Genomic DNA, 17447 nt, shown 5'->3' on the forward strand with positions numbered 1-17447 from the left:
GTTACCTTATTTTTAGACCCGTGGACAACGTTGCCGCGACGTCGTACCTTGGTCGGTTGGTTACATTATTTTCTCCTAGCAACGTCGGAAAATGACGTTGCTAGGAGGTCGCGGTTACAGACTGGCAACGTCGGAAAATAACGTTGCCACGACGTCGCGGTTACGGACTGGCAACGTCACAAGATTACGTTGCGGTTACGTTCTGGCGTCCCACAGATGCACGGCCCTGCAACGTCGCCAAAGACGTTGCGGCAACGTATGTTTGGTCATCGAGTGACGTTGCGGCAACGTAAGGGCAACGTAACTGTGTTAGCTGGTTTGCTCCCCCCACACATCATGATTTCTGATATTAAATATTCAACATAGCTCCGACGTTCTTCCGAGCAGGTTCGGTCACTCTTAACACACCTCACACCAAGGGAACATCTGATAAAATAATCTGTAGAACCATCAAGATAATCGGGACATTACCTAGGATTGTCGGAAGAGGGGAAATCGGCCCGGAAATCGGCCCGATTATCCTGTGGTGTGTCCCCGGCATAAGCTGTTTCATTTAACCCTCGTGCTGCCTTCGGGTCACATGACCCAAAGGTTCATAACGAACCATCGTTGTGTTTACCCAATTTTACCCAATACAAAAACAAATGAAAATAATTTTCTTTTAACCTTTGCAATGTGGGGGGTCTGAGACAGCCTAGCTGTTAAAAGAAAATGCTTCACTTTGTTTTTGTATGCGGTAAATCTGTCGCAATACGACGGTGGGTCACAATGACTGATGGGTCAGAATGACCCGAAGATAACACAAGGGTTAATTGCGAATGCCTTTGTCGCAGTAGGCTATTTAGGCAGTTTTGACATCAGTAAACACATTCATTTATGTAACAAAATGCATTGATCTCAAAGTGTATCCACTTTAAATTGTCGTTCTGTCAACTATAGTCATCCCTTTTGAAAGCAGCTGAATATCGTTTCCCTATTTTCCGTACTAGGCTTAGGACCAATCAGAGTGAAGGGGCTTGGACACAAAGAGATTGCTGCCAAACTGGCAGCAATTTTATATACATTTGATGTCGAAATGTTTATCCAAACAACCTCAATCGTACTCCGTTGGATTATAAAGAGGACACCTGCAAGATATGAACTTTGCAGAGTGCCCGGTTCTTTCTCTGATCGTGGAAAACTAAACACATTCTAATTTGCACACACAAACACATATTTCTGTCATTATTAGAGAGACGTTATGACACAGTCAAAAACATGTTGGCATTGTGTTTCAACTGAAAACCTGTTCTTGTTCTTCACACTGAGTTTCTTTTCTGTCTGGGTACATGATATAAAACAAGTAGACAAGGTTTCAGAATTCCCAACATTGCACCTGTGGTGTGCATGTGTATGAGTGTGTCCTTTTTAACATAGAAACAGTCACAAGTAAATACAATGTAAATATTAATAGAGGCTTTGATGTGTAAATCTAAAAGCACTTAGAGAAAAGGGTTTTAGCAGGGCTTTTTTCCTTTTCTTTTAGCTTTATGAAGCACACACACACTCAACCTTTCAGGGCCATAGCAAACAGGGGCTACCCTCAGGACACAGGCCAGCCAGTCAGCCTCCTCGCTCAGGCAGTAACAAGCCCTCCAGTATGCTAAGGAGGAACAGCTGCTCTCCGTAGCCCACTGACAGGTGGCAGCTGTCTGTGGGCTCGCTTCTCTGTCCTCATTAGGACACAAGTGCTCTTTTTTTTGGGTCGTTTGGGTCACAGCTGCTGATAATCTCACGTTGCCATGTGCTTCTGCATTCTATCATATAATGTGTCATGACTCACAGTGAGTCACAGGGTACAGACAGTGATCTCACTCCCTGTAGTGACTTTGCCAACGGCTTATTATTTAAATGCATTGGTGTATTCAGCATTATGAAGGGAGGAGGTATACTTTTGGGTGTAATTCTCCCATTGTGATGAAATGGACACCTAGTGTCCTAGGCTGTAGGTGTCCCGTGTGTCCTGCTGTAGGGGACGGTTTTGTACATTTTGAAAAAGACAAAGCTGGCTTGAAAATAAATATAATGTGAGATAAATATTTCCTCAGCTAAAAACTTTCAGTAAGTTCTCATGTGTTGTATAAATGAGTGTTAAGCCCATGTATAAGTGTGTTTAAGAACTGACACAAAAGTGTAAACATCTGTCCCAGTCCAGCAAGGAACCTCCTGTTGGAGTGGGGACAGATGGAGAGTGTGTGGCTCACACATTAGACAGTGCTGTCCGTTATCTTCCGAAAATAACGTTTATTCTATGGCCTTATATGTGCAGGGACTCCAGACTGCTTCTAGGGGAGGCATCATGTATCACACAATGCAGACTGCTGTCTCATTGTTGCTGTGTCTCAGCAGGCTGGTTCACTGTCCTGGGGAGGAGGAGGGCTCTTTCACTCCATCAGCTCACCATGCACCTCATTCAGATTAACCATGAGTGCCTACTCTACCTCTTCACCTTCTTGGACAAGGACAGTCGCAAGAGTGTATCCCTCACATGCCGCCGGCTCCGAGAGGTGTTCCTAGATCCTCACCTGTGGTCGCTGCTCCACTTTAACTCCCCATGCCAGCTTAAGAGGGACAACTTTGTGCTGGGGCCCTCGCTGCACTACCTGTCTGTGTGTTGGCACTCCAGCAGGGTCAAAGTGTGCAACATTGAGGACTGGATGAAGAGCACATTTCAGAAGGACATCTGTAGCAAACATGAAAGTCTGGTTAGCGCATTGTTGGAGCAAGTCTGCCTGACGTGAGTGTTTAAGTACTTTTGGAGTGTTTACATTTTACATTTAGTCATTTGGCAGACGCTCTTATCCAGAGCGACTTACAGTAAGTACAGGGACATTCCCCCGAGGCAAAGTAGGGTGAAGTGCCTTGCCCAAGGACACAATGTCATTTGACACGGCCGGGAATCGAACTGGCAACCTTTAGATTACTAGCCCAATTACCTAACCGCTCAGCCACCTGACTCCCTGTTTAACTGTTAACTATGATTATTTTAACTTCACATGATATCCTATGTTACCTTTGTTTATGATAATATTCTCTGACTGGTGATATAGGTGTAGCGGGGTTTGCTCGTTTAAGATTAGCAATACTTAATTTATAATAAAGTATGTAGTTCTTGGGGGCACCACCTCTTATTTGTTAAAGGGACAGAGGAAACCTTATTGAATAATAGCCTTCGTAATAATCAGTCTAATCTTAAGTAGTGAATTCTATGAAAGTAGAGCAGATCAGATAACGTGAGGGATAACGCAAGTATTATAAACAATGATTTATTTAAGGAAATGTAATTATAATGAACAAATACCAGAGAAGTTATAGGTTAGTTGAGAGGGAGACGAGTTGAATTGTATACAGTAGGTCCTAAACTATGATGAGGGTTGGTACAAGATGGTAGGTTGAGAGCGCGTGGGGAGGGGGAAGGGAGAGAGAGAGAGATAGGCTTCAGGAGAACAATGGGAGAGTATGTTAACTAATCCTAACGAAAGTTAGGTTAGATCATTTGCAAACTAAAATCAAACGTGACAAATTAAATCACAATATGCCAATGTTCACAAGTAAGAAATGTAGCAATATCGCAGTTACTGTTGTCAGTTTGAAGAAGAAGAGTCAAAGTTCCATTTGTCGTTGTCAAACGGTTAGAGCAAAGGAATCTTTCGTTAAAGTTCCTGGTGGTCCAGTGAGTGTGCAGGTTGAGAGGAATAGGTTAGAGAGTGACACGTTCACCTCAGTTTAATCCTATGAACAAACGGGGGTGATTGTACGTTTGGGGGTTTTATACTCCAAAGAACAGGGGGGGTCCCCGTGAAGGTGACCTATTTCATTGGTCAGTTACTTCCCACCTGGGCGTCGTCCTGAGATCTGCCTAGGTGGGAAGTGGCTGTGGCTTTTGAGTTCCGTTATTTCAACTGTCCATGGAATGCTTAAACTTCAGAATATAACAATACAACATTCATAAATGTTTTTTTTAGTATGGTACAATCATTTTGATATCAAGATTGGCTGACTTAACTATACCTGAAGGGAAGTTATAATCAAACCTCAATTAAACAACGTTCTTAGTAAATGAGAAAAACACACATTATAACACATCAACTACTGTCATTGAAATAGTGTCCATGAGCCATGTAGTCCTTAAGAATATGTTCGTAAATCCAGAAAAGTTAGTTCTTCCTTAAAATCCTTTGTCTCCATACTGTAAGACCATTTTGGTCTACCTTCTGACCCCATGCTGGGCCAGAAGCTTTGAAGCTCCTGCTCTGGGAGATAAGGGCAAGGGGGGAAATCCCCTTGCTCCTTGTCAGGGGGTAGGGGAAAGGTGTGATGGCACGTGGTTTGTCGGTGAATATGCTACATAGAGTATTGAGCATTGTGCAAGATGTGAACACATTCTTGAATATTTTTGTTGGATACACTACTGCAAAGTAATTGAACAGTGTAGTATTTGTAGTAAGACAAGGTCATTTCAGTGTGCTGGATGCAGCTTTCGACTTCAGCTCAGCTCGTGACTCACAGGGGTTGTCTGTCACTCAAACTACAGCACACAGAAACTGCCTGCTCCCTCTTAATAGACCTCTCTCACAACTTCTGTATTTTTGACCGGAAATACGCAATCGTCGTGGTAATCTTCTTCCTCTCCGTAGACTATAATGCTTTAGTAAGGTATTCTATATCCTCTATACTATACATACATTATGTCTAAGTGGATGACGCTAATGATTTGTCATTCTAGTTAACAGTTCAGAAACAGTTAGCTTGATCGCTCTCACTTACCTTGATACTTACGGACAAATTCCTTGTGGAAAAATGTGTACCCTTTATTTATTGTTTTCTTATTGGTGAGGGAGTTTTCCTCCACGAGTCTTGTAACGTCGGCAAATGTAATATTTGGCAAATCCGTTAGCGAAGTTGTGTAGACTCTCTGATACATTTTTTCCTGTGTTGACGCTTGACAGGAAGTCTGCTTCCACAACAATTACGTATCTCCGGTTATTGTGTGAAAGGTTTATACCACTCTGCTTTAGAAAGTCAAATATGTTTACCTTTGAGTCAAAAGAGATTATTCGATCGGAGATTATTCGATCGGTGTAAACCAAGCCCTGGGTGTTCTTCTCCGCCTTTCAGAAAATGAAAGCTCAATTGCTCTGTTTGAAAATCTCCTCTTTGTGACGTCACAAGGAGGAAGGTTACCTCCCCTCTCTCTGCTTTGCCCGCCCAGAGAAAATTCTGGATCAGTACTAACTCTCCTTCGTCCAGCTACTAACCTCGGACAAGTAAGTTAACTAACGCTATATCATTTTGTAGCTTTACTGTATATGGTTACCTAGCTTGCTACCCTTAGAATGTGGCTGTAACATTAGCTCTGCAGCTAACAGCTGAGTTACTGTCGCTAATGGAAAGGTAGATAGCATCAAGTATGTGTGTGAATACTCGTGGTGGGCATAGATTAATTTTTTAAATCTAGATTAATCTCACTGTAATCTTGGCGTTAATCTAGATTAAAATGGCTCATTTGAATTCCGCCGAAGGCATTCAGAATATGTGTGCTACCCAAATAATGACAAAAAGTAATTGAGAACGGGTTTCTCAAGCCAGGTGGCGCATTAGACCAGCGGCTCATCTCCTGTTTCCAAAATCCATCACAAACTGCTTGAGAAAGCTGTTCTACTATGATAATTGGTGATGAAAATAAATTATGTTCAATAAGATGTACTTGTGTTTATTAACTGTTTATTAGATTAGTTAGCTTGGCTGATAGAGCTGTGCTGACGGGCTTGCCTCGGTTGCACTCAAACATCGGTTTTGACGACGACTCTTCCCCTGCGCTACATCAGTGCTTGGCCCGGCATCTTCCGCATTAGCTAAGGGATGCTTTGCGTTTAGGTGGTATTTGAGACTGGAAGAACTCCTACAGTAAACTAATTCCGCATAGCACAAGGTGCAAACAACCCTAGTCTTGTCAAGGTTTCCATTGGGAAGCTTCTTAAAAATACATTTTCCCTGAAGCAAGCCAGGCGGCTTCATAGCTGCATCCATGTTAGCACGTCACGTGTGATGTGATAATTTCATACACAAGGCATTCACACAGGTTCGAAGACTCGTTCTCCCCCCTACAGTGCAATTCGGCTAGGTATACATCCGCGCTAAAATATCAAGGTGAAAGTCATCATAGCTTGCGTAGTATAGACCCAGCTCCCAACCCAACTTTGAGAATAGATTAACATCGATATTTTTTTTATCGCCCGATAAGAATCTTGCGTTAACGCAGCGCGTTAACGCCGATAACGGCCCACCACTAGTGAATACACATGCTGTAACGTGAGTGTTGTACACTTCTTTGTTATTTGGATAACCGTTCTGCTGTTGGTGTTGGCGCGTGCAATATCCGCCTTTCCCCTCATTGAAATGACTGAGTGTGTACCTCTGCAAACCAGGGTTATCAGATGGCAATGGGAAAATTCGAGGCATCTTACAGCAACGGGGCTACAGCCATTGCGATACATCCATTGTAAACCTAACGCTGCGTTCACACTGCAGCGTTTTTTAACGCTCTGCATCGCTTGCCTTCCCACAGTACACCACGCGCGGGGGCGTGTTAGACAAGTTAATACAGAGTTGTAGTTCTCTAAGGTCACTGTTGTAGTCATGGCCAAGCGTGCAGATTTGGGTTCATGTACTCACAATATCGATCAAAATACCACTTTTACACAACATTTATGTAAGTGCAAGATTTTACTAGTGCAAGATTACAGTAGAATACATGTTACGCCACCGGTCACTCAACCAGTCGTTTGTAGGCTGGGCTAGCGAGCTAGCAGTGGCACAGAACAGTCACGTAATGTGACGAGACTAAATTTAAAAGTAGGCTATAAAAACACACTAGGAACAATGACGACATCGGCAACCATGCACCATGCATTATTAGTTTAATGTATTCTTTAAATTCAGGCTCGTCACATTAGTAACTTTGTTCTGAACAGAACTGGGTGTGCAGACACATACAAAAAGTTTCTCCTCCATCTTGAAATTGTCAAACCTAGAAATGTTTACCATGACGAACAGTTGCTACGTTACAAGAAACAAGAAACCAATCCGATTGGCCAACGCTAGCGTTTTCACGCTCCTCATTTACATAAAGTTGAGAAAATACAACTTGCAACGCTCCGCTCCGCTCGCCTTCCCACAATGCCCTACGCGAGCGTCAACGCCTGGTTTCATTTCAAATGAATTGGAAGCCGACGCGCCGCCCGCTCCGCTGCAGTGTGAACGCAGCGTTAGCGCATGGTGCCGCCCCTCCGCTCCTCATTAGCATTTAAAGCTACAGACACCAAAACAGCGCGTTCTGAGGAAAGCTCCTTGTGGGACTGCTAGTAGTGGCTGTAATTCTGAACCAAGGTTGAATTTCGGGAGACTTCTGATACAGTATTAGGGGACCACTAAGGCCTATATAAAAGCATCCAAAAACAGCATGTCATGTCTCCTTTAAGTAGCATCACAAATGTGAGAACATTAAAAAAAAATCCACAGACAGAACCCCCCTCTTGAACCCCTTCAGGTCTGAAAGCATATAACTAGTCGATCACGAGTGGCTCAACAGGTAGATCTATATAAACTCATCTTGCAGGCATTTGACCGACCGGCTTGACACTTCAGCGTGAGAAATCGGGGGGGTGGCGTGTGAGCGTGTGAAACCAATCAAATGCGTGTGTCTCACGGCCAATGCGTGAGCCCTGGAAGAGCTTTTTAAAGGAGTCATTGATTGCAAAACCGATTTTACCTTGTCATAGTTGAATAACGACAGTTCGGTGGGTAAAATGGACATACAGTGAACCTCAAAATAAAATTGACACCTCTTTCCTATCCAAATCTCACAACTTGAAACTGCAGCTGTAAAACGATCGGTTTTGAAAAAGCTGAATATGTGACGTCACAAAAGTAGCATCACCTTTGTCACGCCCCAACATTTACATACAAACCAGCCCTCTGGTGTTCTGGCCCAGGATCTCAGACACTAGTTTAGCTGCGCGCTGCTCTCTGTACTTCCATGGGAATTACAAAGGAGAAAGTTTGGAAGTTTTTAAAGGATATTGAAAATGGACCATCGTCAATGCAGTGTTCCAGGCTGTACAGGGAATGCTGACACTTTTCAGAGTCTTCCTAAGGAACCAAACACTCGACGTGCTGTGATGTTTGTCTATGAGAAGATCCCTGTGCAGTTTGACCCTCAATTACACATTTGCTCGAACCATTTCACAGAGGACAGTTTTGAAAACCTGGAACAATGTAAGGCAGGTATTGCTATGAAGCTGTTGCTGAAAAAAGGTGCTGCTCCGACCTTATGTTCATCACAACCGCAAGCTGTAGTATGATTTTGTCGGTAACAGTTATTAGCAATGCTAACGTATCCTGTATCTAGCACCTGCCTTTCTCCAGTTCTTTCAAATAGATAATCTAGACAGGCGTTAGCAATACGCTAGACTGCTATTCGTTTTTTGCCAATTTTTTCGGAAGCTTCCCTTCTAATGCCGACTACAGCTAGTCTAGCTAGAGTCATTTGCCAAGTAAGGTATGTTGATGTGTTTAGAAACGTATTTAGCATTCTACCTATGCTAGATACAGGAGACATTAGCATTGCTAATAGGCGACTGTTAGCGACAAAATCATACTTAAGGCCGATTTATACTTCTCGTTTTTATGGAGACAGACACAGGGAACGCCCTCTCCGACGAAGAACTCCCTCTCCGAGCCCCTCGGAGAGCTCTACGTGCACCTCCTGATTTTCCTGACTATTAGTGATGTGTCGTTCGTGAACGATTTGTTCATTTTGAACGAATCCTTACAAGGACTCGGGAGTAACGAGTCCTCTCAAAGAGTGATTCGTTCATTTTCTCGTGGCTGCGCATTGGGACTGTTGCATAGGCTCGTCCAAGTAAACAGAAATGATTCGTTCATTTCCCGACTCGGTCTTCGGGTACGAGTCTTTGGATCATTTTTCACATGACCTGCATAGGCTCTGTAGTGGCAGCTAGAGGAAACGAACGATTCGTTCATTTCCCGACTCGGTCTTTCTACGAGTCTTTGGATCATTTTTCACGTGACCTGCATAGGCTCTGTAGTGGCAGCTAGAGGAAACGAACGATTCGTTCATTTCCCGACTCGGTCTTTCTACGAGTCTTTGGATCATTTTTCACGTGACCTGCATAGGCTCTGTAGTGGCAGCTAGAGGAAACTAACGATTTGTTCATTTCCCGACTAGGTCTTTCTACGAGTCTTTGGATCATTTTTCACGTGACCTGCATTGGCTCTGTAGTGGCAGCTAGAGGAAACTAACGATTCGTTCATTTCCCGACTCGGTCTTTCTACGAGTCTTTGGATCATTTTTCACGTGACCTGCATAGGCTCTGTACTGGTAGCTGGAGGAAACGAACGATTCGTTCATTTCCCGACTCGGTCTTTCTACGAGTCTTTGGATAATTTTTCACGTGACCCGCATTGTATTTTTTAGTAGAGGAAACAGTTTCCTCATTCCCTTTCGCGTGGCCGCTGTTTTAGTAAGACGTGAATGATATTCGCTCAAGTCATCATACTGACTGGTTTTGTTATTTTAACTTTACATTTACACTTACAGTTTAGTGCAGTGTAATTGTTTGCCGTGATAATTAAATGCTAGTGTGATAATAAATGACCAAATCATACAAACTGTCATGATACATTATTTTAATGTAATGCAGGAATTTCTTTTAAAATAGTATCTGCTGGTGCACGTCATGCACTAACCTACATGAGCGACTGAACGAGATTCAAAGAACCGAATCAGTAAAATGATCCGAACTTCCCATCACTACTGACTATGCGTCCGTCCGTCATATTACGGATACCCCTTGGCTGTGATTGGTCTGTATTAAGAACCGCTTGCGTCAGGGGCAGGGTTGCCGTGACCAACAAGACGGAACAGAATCCTTTGACCGCCATTGCTGGAAGTTTACAATTCCTATTTCAGCTAAACAGTACATGTAAATCAGCATCTGAATTAAAATGTGCAGTGGGCAGTGTAGTTGCTGAAAATGTGCTTATTTTATTGATGAAACGGCGTACTCCGCCGTAACGGAGTCGGAGAAGTATAATTCGGCCTAGGAAAACTCTGAAAAGTGTCAGCATTCCCTGTACAGCCTGGAACACTGCATTTACCACCGTAGTCCATTTTCAATATGCTAGAGTACACAGAGCAGCGCGCAGAAAATTTTGGGGCGTGACAAAGGTACAGACCAGAACCAAAAAAGGTGGGTTTTTTCAAAACCGACTGTTTTACAGCTAAATTTTTTAATTGTGAGATTTACATAGGAAAGAGCTGTCAATGGACTTTGAGGTTCACTGTATGTCCATTTTACCCATTTTACCCTTTCGGACCTCTCCACTGTTTGTCTTTTTATTCAATACATTTCACATTAAATAGAGTACTTGCGGTGTGTCCGGTATGCTTTTGGGTTCTCCCTTGAAACCTTGACACAGATTCTGTCATCAGTTAACAAAGAAGTAACCGTTTGGCCAAATAACACTGTGTTGTAGAGTGACAATTGGTCATACAAAGTTTTGTGTTGTACATCAAAATTCACTATTTTTCAACTTTCAACTTTATTATCCAAAAAGCAACACAGCAGGCTACCACCATGAATGATTTTATATTTGAAACATGTTCTTCTATCTATAATTGCATTTGGTCTCGCACACGCAGACAGGACAACAGCTTCTTTTCAAGGGCCATCAGGCTTTTGAATGGACATTGATATGGACATTGACTCACTTCATACTGGTCACTTTATACACTGTCACTTTCAGCTACTGGTCACTTTACACTGTCACTTTCAGCTACTGGTTGCACAATCAGTATTGTTGCACTATTGTCTACTTCACTGTACTTCACTTAGGTTAGAATAGGTTTATAGGTTAGTATAGGCAGGGGCGGTCTTTCCAACAGGCGGTGTAGGCGGTCGCCTAGGGCTTTTTTTTGCGCCCCCTTCTATATCTCCAACCAGGGCCGGGGTGGATAATCGGGAGAGTTCCCGGTGGGCCGCTTCACTTTTGGGCCGGTGGGCCGCTTCACTTTTGGGCCGATCGAGGATTTATTTTTTGTTGACATTTGTCACGTTGCTTACATTAGATAGACCTACAGTATCGCTCTAACTGCATTTAGGATCTAACAAGCTATAATTTTATGATAAACTTTATCTAAAACTAGCTATATGAAATACTACTGATAACAATTGATATGTGGTGGTAGAAATATGAAAGAAATCAGTATTTTCATCAATTTTCCAGCTAACTTGCTTCGGACCCCTTAATCGGCAATTCATTGTTGCTAGCTCTACTAACTAGGCTAATAAGAGAAGACTTACTTTGTATGCCAACGAACACGAATAACTAGAACTAATTTGACAGACTATAAACCAACTGACTTCTGGTTATGATACACGTGCTCTCTAGCTAGCTTCATTAAAAGTGTTGCTTACGTTAGATAGACACTATACTACAGTCTAGCTCTAACTGCATTTAGAATCTAACAAGCTATAATCTTAGGATAAACTTTATCTAAAGCTAGCTATATGAAATACTACCAATAACAATTGATGTGTGGTGGTAGAAATGCAGGATTTTCATCAATTTACCTGCTAACTTGTTTCGGAGACACTGAAAATGAATGGGGTTGAACGGTGGAAAATACAATGTTTGGAACTATAGCTCGCATGTGACAGGCTTTACTTCCGCATTCCTCGATAACAATGGGAGTCTATGGAAGTGTCGCAACTCTCTTTTTCTATGGCTCTGGGTTAAACAAACACAGAGGAGAACAGAGGAGGGGTGAGAGAAAACTGTGGAGGAGAAAAAGGGACTGATGTGGCAAAAGGCTCTCCCAGTCTGCTTCAAACTGAAGATTTACATAGGCAGGTGGAGCTTAAAAATGGCTCTTTGTTGTCTGGAAAATATTTGCATCTGAGTCTTCCTGCCTGAACCAATCTAAGATCCATTTTAAGAAGGAACATCTATTAAACACAGAATATTTTGGGTTTTATGGTTTATTTTCATGTACTTTTTGTAATAATATATTAACACCAATCAAATCATGATGATAAGGAACATTTGGAAGCACATTTGATGATGTAACAAGTTTTGTTAACTGGTCTTACATTAGTATCGGTATTTCATGTTGCACTGCCAAGATATGGAGCCATGCATGATGGATTTTCATGCATCCTATGGAGTGGGCTCAAAACCAAGAAAAGTGAATTAAATTATTTAAACACTGGATACCTTCATTAATCAGTTTGTTTGTGTGTATTTGAGAACAAGAGAGAGTAAGACAGACATAGAGTGAGCAAAAGAGACCAAGCATACGGGACTGTTGTGTAAAATTAAATCTGTTCAAAGGATGAGGAGGTGCTTCAGTAGAAGGTTACATTATGATGTACCAAATCTTAATCCCCTGCCATATTTCTAACAACTTCTCATTTACATTGACATGACAAACCCTTTCCTCCTCTGTGTCAAACATCAACAGACCTGTTGTTCAGAGCTTCCAATTGTTGTAAAGCTCCTACATCCCCTTATTATCAATGTCCATCTGGAACCCCCATGAAAGGCCTCTACTGGCCTCATGCAACAATATAAAATGAGGCACGTGTTTACACTGTGCCACTCCATGTAGTTTATTGGGACAGTACCCATAACACTCAAAGGCAACTGGAATGCGTTGGCCTCACGTGGTTAAGTGGGAAGATTATGTAAGTCTTTATGTAATCCGCATCAGTGAACGACATCCCTTAGCTGCTGTTATCAACTGTGCGATGGTCTTCCTGCACTGTGCTGCTGGCTATCCAGCAGGTTGCAGCACCCCCGTTACACTGGGAAACACCATGAACACAAAAATACTAACCAGGCTAGACAGAAGTTGTCAAACTGCAATGTAGTGGTATTTCCTCTCCGCAGTATGAAATAATTAAATTAAATGTGGTTTTAAATTTGTGTAACCAAAAACCTGTCCTTGTACTATTATTTGACAAAAAATATTGATATTAAGTTCCTTCACTCATACGTACAGTTTATGTTCAGTGGAACATGATCAAAAGGAGGAGATTGTTTGGTTCCTTTGTACCTATCCTGTCCACAAATCTATTGTTAGCAGGGTCAGATTCCTCCATCTCACTGATACCCGCTCATCCACATGGTACCATCTGATATAATTTCCTCTTCTCAAAGATGTTAAAAGAAGACTAATCTTATAAATCACACACACCAACAACTGTGCTTACATTACACAAGTCCTTCTTCAAACAAACTAATCCCGGACAGTTTTTCAGAAGAGTTGACTCAACAAATTTAAAGTACAGCTCATATGACTTTAGGTATTATAACTATGGTTGACAGCCAAGACTAATACAGTATACTGTACCAACATGTTACAATCCTTTCACCAGTATGATCCCTGTTGAACCTGACTGATGTCTGTCTGCTTGTCCAGGTGTCCAAACCTTCTTTCCCTGACCTTGTCTGGCTGTGGACACATCACAGACCAAGATGTGGTGGCTTTGCTGCATAGCTGCAGGAGGCTGAAAAGCCTCAATCTGGAGAACTGTGTCCAGGTTACCGACTGTGTGCTGCAGGCTGTGGTAGCTCATGGGGCCAGCCTGGTGGACGTGAGGGTGGACTTCTGTCGCAACGTGACTCAGACAGGCCTGCAGGTGATCAGGGAGAGGAGGCCGTCCATAAAACTCAGCGCAGAGAGGAGTGCAGGCATGATCCCGGACAGCAAGACCTGATGAGCGGCTACAGCTCAGAAGGGCTCTGCAGAAAGTCTTGAAGTTCTCCTGATATGCCCTTTGATGATTTAATTTGATGGTGTTTTTATAGAAAGTACTTGCATTTGTTCTTATTATTTACATTACATTTTACATTTACATCAAAATATTTTTCATGTATTTAAATTGTTTTATACCGACTATGTTTTCAATGGCAAGCTATAATGATATATTGTTCCCTTTGAATCGTTCAGTGAAACCTTGTGTGTTATATAATGACAAAGTATGGAATTCCATTGTAGAGCATTCTGTAGACTATAGACTTCTATTTCGTGGAATAAATGATAAAGCAGAATTGTATTTAAAAAAAAATCTATATAGTTTTGCTATTGTTCTGAGAAAAGATTCTATCCTACATTTACAAAAAATATTTTATTATAGACATATAAAGTATATCTATACATACACAGGCTACATATATGGTTTAAATCTGACAACCATTTATTTTATCTGATCAATAATACTGTCTATCGTAACGAAAGTGTTTTGTCCGTCTTCATAAACGGAGTGACTAAGTTCAGTTGAGTTCTGGATTTTAAGAAGTATTATCAATCTGCAGATTGGGAGAGAAAACCAAACCTCTGACAATAAATGACAACACAACACCAGGCTTAGGTCTCAATCATGTCTCTCCCCGCTCTGAAGGCCAGAGGACCATCTTTTATAGGGTACAAGAATGTAAACATAGATAGTGACAGTCAGGCAGTTATGACGTTACAACAGTCTCAGAGAAAGAGATTCACAGCTGCCTGCCCATGACCACTCTCTGGGCAGAGATATCATAGGTGTAGCTCTCCTTGTAGTCATGACAAGAGATGTTTACCCAGTACTTTTTTCTGACCCCGAACATCTATTAACCCTGACACATAGACACAATCTACTCTTATTAATAGCAAGCTCACATGAGAACATACTAACTAGTATCCAATGACTAGTTCAATTGATTAGTGAAAGTTCTATTGATTAGTGAATAAAGTAAGCACACAGGAAATCCCAGTTTCTTCCACAGTAGCTTGATCCAGCTCGACCATCAGTTTATCACGAGGTCAGGAACTTATTGTTGCTGTCAGCAGAGAATATGGTTCTCTAAGGGTGAGCTGGCCATCAGCCAGAATTGTGATTTGAAGCGCATTATGTAAGGGTGCAAAGCACATGAAATTAGGCTGGGTATTGTCTGTCTCAAAGTCCATGTCACCATTCAATTTTTATTTTTACATTAGTCCATTCGTGCAGTAGTGGCGCCCTATGACCAATGTGTCTGTGTATAGGCAGGGCCAATGGAGTAGACAGAATATACCAGACTTAGTCGTGAAAACATTTGAAAACGCCATGAAATATTTAGTTATTTTTAAGAAATATGGACATATCAATGTTTGATCTTCTTTCAAGCTATTTCTATAGATAAATGTGATGTAATTGAACCAAAAACAATTTCATTTTAACCAAGGTATAATTTATTTAACAACAAATTTACAAAGATACCAATTCCTACTGAGGAAAAAGTTCGGACACCCTATGCCTTAACCCTCGTGCTGCCTTCGGGTCACATGACCCAAAGGTTCATAACGAACCATCGTTGTGTTTACCCAATTTTACCCAATACAAAAACAAATTAAAATAATTTTCTTTTAACCTTTGCAATGTGGGGGGTCTGAGACAGCCCAACGGTTAAAAGAAAATGCTTCACTTTGTCTTTGTATGCGGTAAATCTGTCGCAATACGACGGTGGGTCACAATGACTGATGGGTCAGAATGACCCGAAGATAACACAAGGGTTAATAGCTGGTAGGCTACTGCTTCCTTTGGCTGAAAACCTAAATAAAATGTTTCCAATAACTGTCTACCAGTTTCCGACATTGACTGGGAGAACGTTTTCCCACTCCTTGGGTATCGTTTCAATTTGATCGATTGCGATTCCGGTTTTCAAATCAGAGAGAAAAAATGTACGAATATTCTGTTGGCTCTGATTCTGCAAATAGACACAGGAGAATATCCATTAATATTTCCGGAAAAACTAAACATGTCCCGCTTTCTGTATATTTATTCAACAACATTTGTAGGCCTACACTATGTCAGAAATATTTATCTATCAAGCATTGCACAGTCAGTCGGTGAACAAGTTAAGAAAGCTTTATTGCTTGCGGCCGGCCCACAAGGAGACAAAAACATCACACGCCATTGTGCTACAAAGTTTGTCTGGTTCACAAGTCTTCAGGTAAGACCCTTTGTTAGTGAGAAGTCTCCTCCCCTGCATATCAGCTGTCAATATGATCGATCCCAGAGACAGAGTGCGCGTGCATGTGGAAACTTACAGAGTTCTCCGACCCTAGGCTTGACCATATGATTCACTCAACACAGATAAGGTTTATTGCACCTCTAGTATGATAACGCTCAACCTAGGTCAGTTTGTTTACGTAAGCCTAGTGTCATCTATAGGTCATGTGGGGAGAGGGCTCTCTACTGACAAAGGAATGTTAGCACCAGTATTTTTAGAATATAACCTTACATTCTAAATTTGTCCGACAGCTCCCCCCTGAATATACTGAAACATACAGGTGATAACATCAAAAGTTAATAAAAAGTAAAACATAGGTAAAAGAAATAAAGTCATCCAGTCAAATGGCAAGAATGCATTCAGACATAATGGGTTTCGCCCTATAGGGTTTTCCCATTGTCACTTAATCTAGTGGTCATTCGACGTCTATGCACCTCATGGCAGACCTGGACTTCATCTCAGATGTCATTAAACACACAAAATCAAATAGAAACAAAGATTGCAACAAGAAAATCAATACAGAAATTATTAGGATACGAACATGCCTACTTGTTGTCTACATGGTCATCTCTAAAACCATCAAACATTCAGTAAACTGTCAGTCAGGTTTTTCTAAGACAGTACAGTGATAGTTGAATCCAGGCCCTGATGTCAAAGCTCCTCTCCAAGTCAGATGATAAGCATTTCTCTTCCAGGTCAGGGAGTCATAAACCTCAGTTAACAAAACAAAAACCTGTTTAACCCTTAAGTCACCCCAGATTTTGTCTCCAGATGTACTCCCCTGCAACTTATCTCCATTTTATAGATGGCAAAAGAAGCTCACCCTTCCCCGAAGGTGATCTCCTACAGAGCGGTTAAGACCTTAGGTCAACAGGCATTTCTCTCCAGCCTGTTGCTAACTCTTTTACAACCTCTGCATGATAAGACATCACTTTGGCACAAATCCTGAAATCTCATTACATGTTCTCAATTTCTGTTTCTTTTCAAATTCATATAAACTTTCTGTAGTACAAACAGGTTTCTCAAAAACTAAACATTAAGCTTTAATGCAACTCCCAAATAATACTTCATCAAGTCACATAAATGAAACAGTATTGTTATCAACTCTTCCAACAGTCTATAACTGCTCTCAAAACATTCAAACTTCTGCCCTGGAACATAACAAATCAACTGGAACATCTTTACGTAACTGGTAGAACGTATCATGATAGGAGTGTTTGTACCTAAATTTTATTCCACAGAAAACATTGTTTACTTATATCAAGATTAAAGCTTCACTTCTGAATCTA

At 41.5% G+C, this 17447-nt stretch overlaps 1 protein-coding gene across 1 annotated transcript; it reads left to right on the top strand.

Moving 5' to 3' along the window:
* Positions 1-814: 814 nt before the first annotated feature.
* fbxl22 (F-box and leucine-rich repeat protein 22) lies at positions 815-14234 on the top strand. The gene is made up of 2 exons (XM_062461556.1): positions 815-2776; positions 13547-14234. Exons 1-2 carry the CDS (start codon positions 2301-2303, stop codon positions 13842-13844), a joined length of 774 nt encoding a protein of 257 aa, XP_062317540.1. The 5' UTR covers positions 815-2300; the 3' UTR covers positions 13845-14234.
* The last annotated feature ends 3213 nt before the right edge of the window (positions 14235-17447 follow it).

Source organism: Osmerus eperlanus, chromosome 5, assembly GCF_963692335.1.
Source record: "Osmerus eperlanus chromosome 5, fOsmEpe2.1, whole genome shotgun sequence".
Classification (NCBI taxonomy): domain Eukaryota; kingdom Metazoa; phylum Chordata; class Actinopteri; order Osmeriformes; family Osmeridae; genus Osmerus; species Osmerus eperlanus.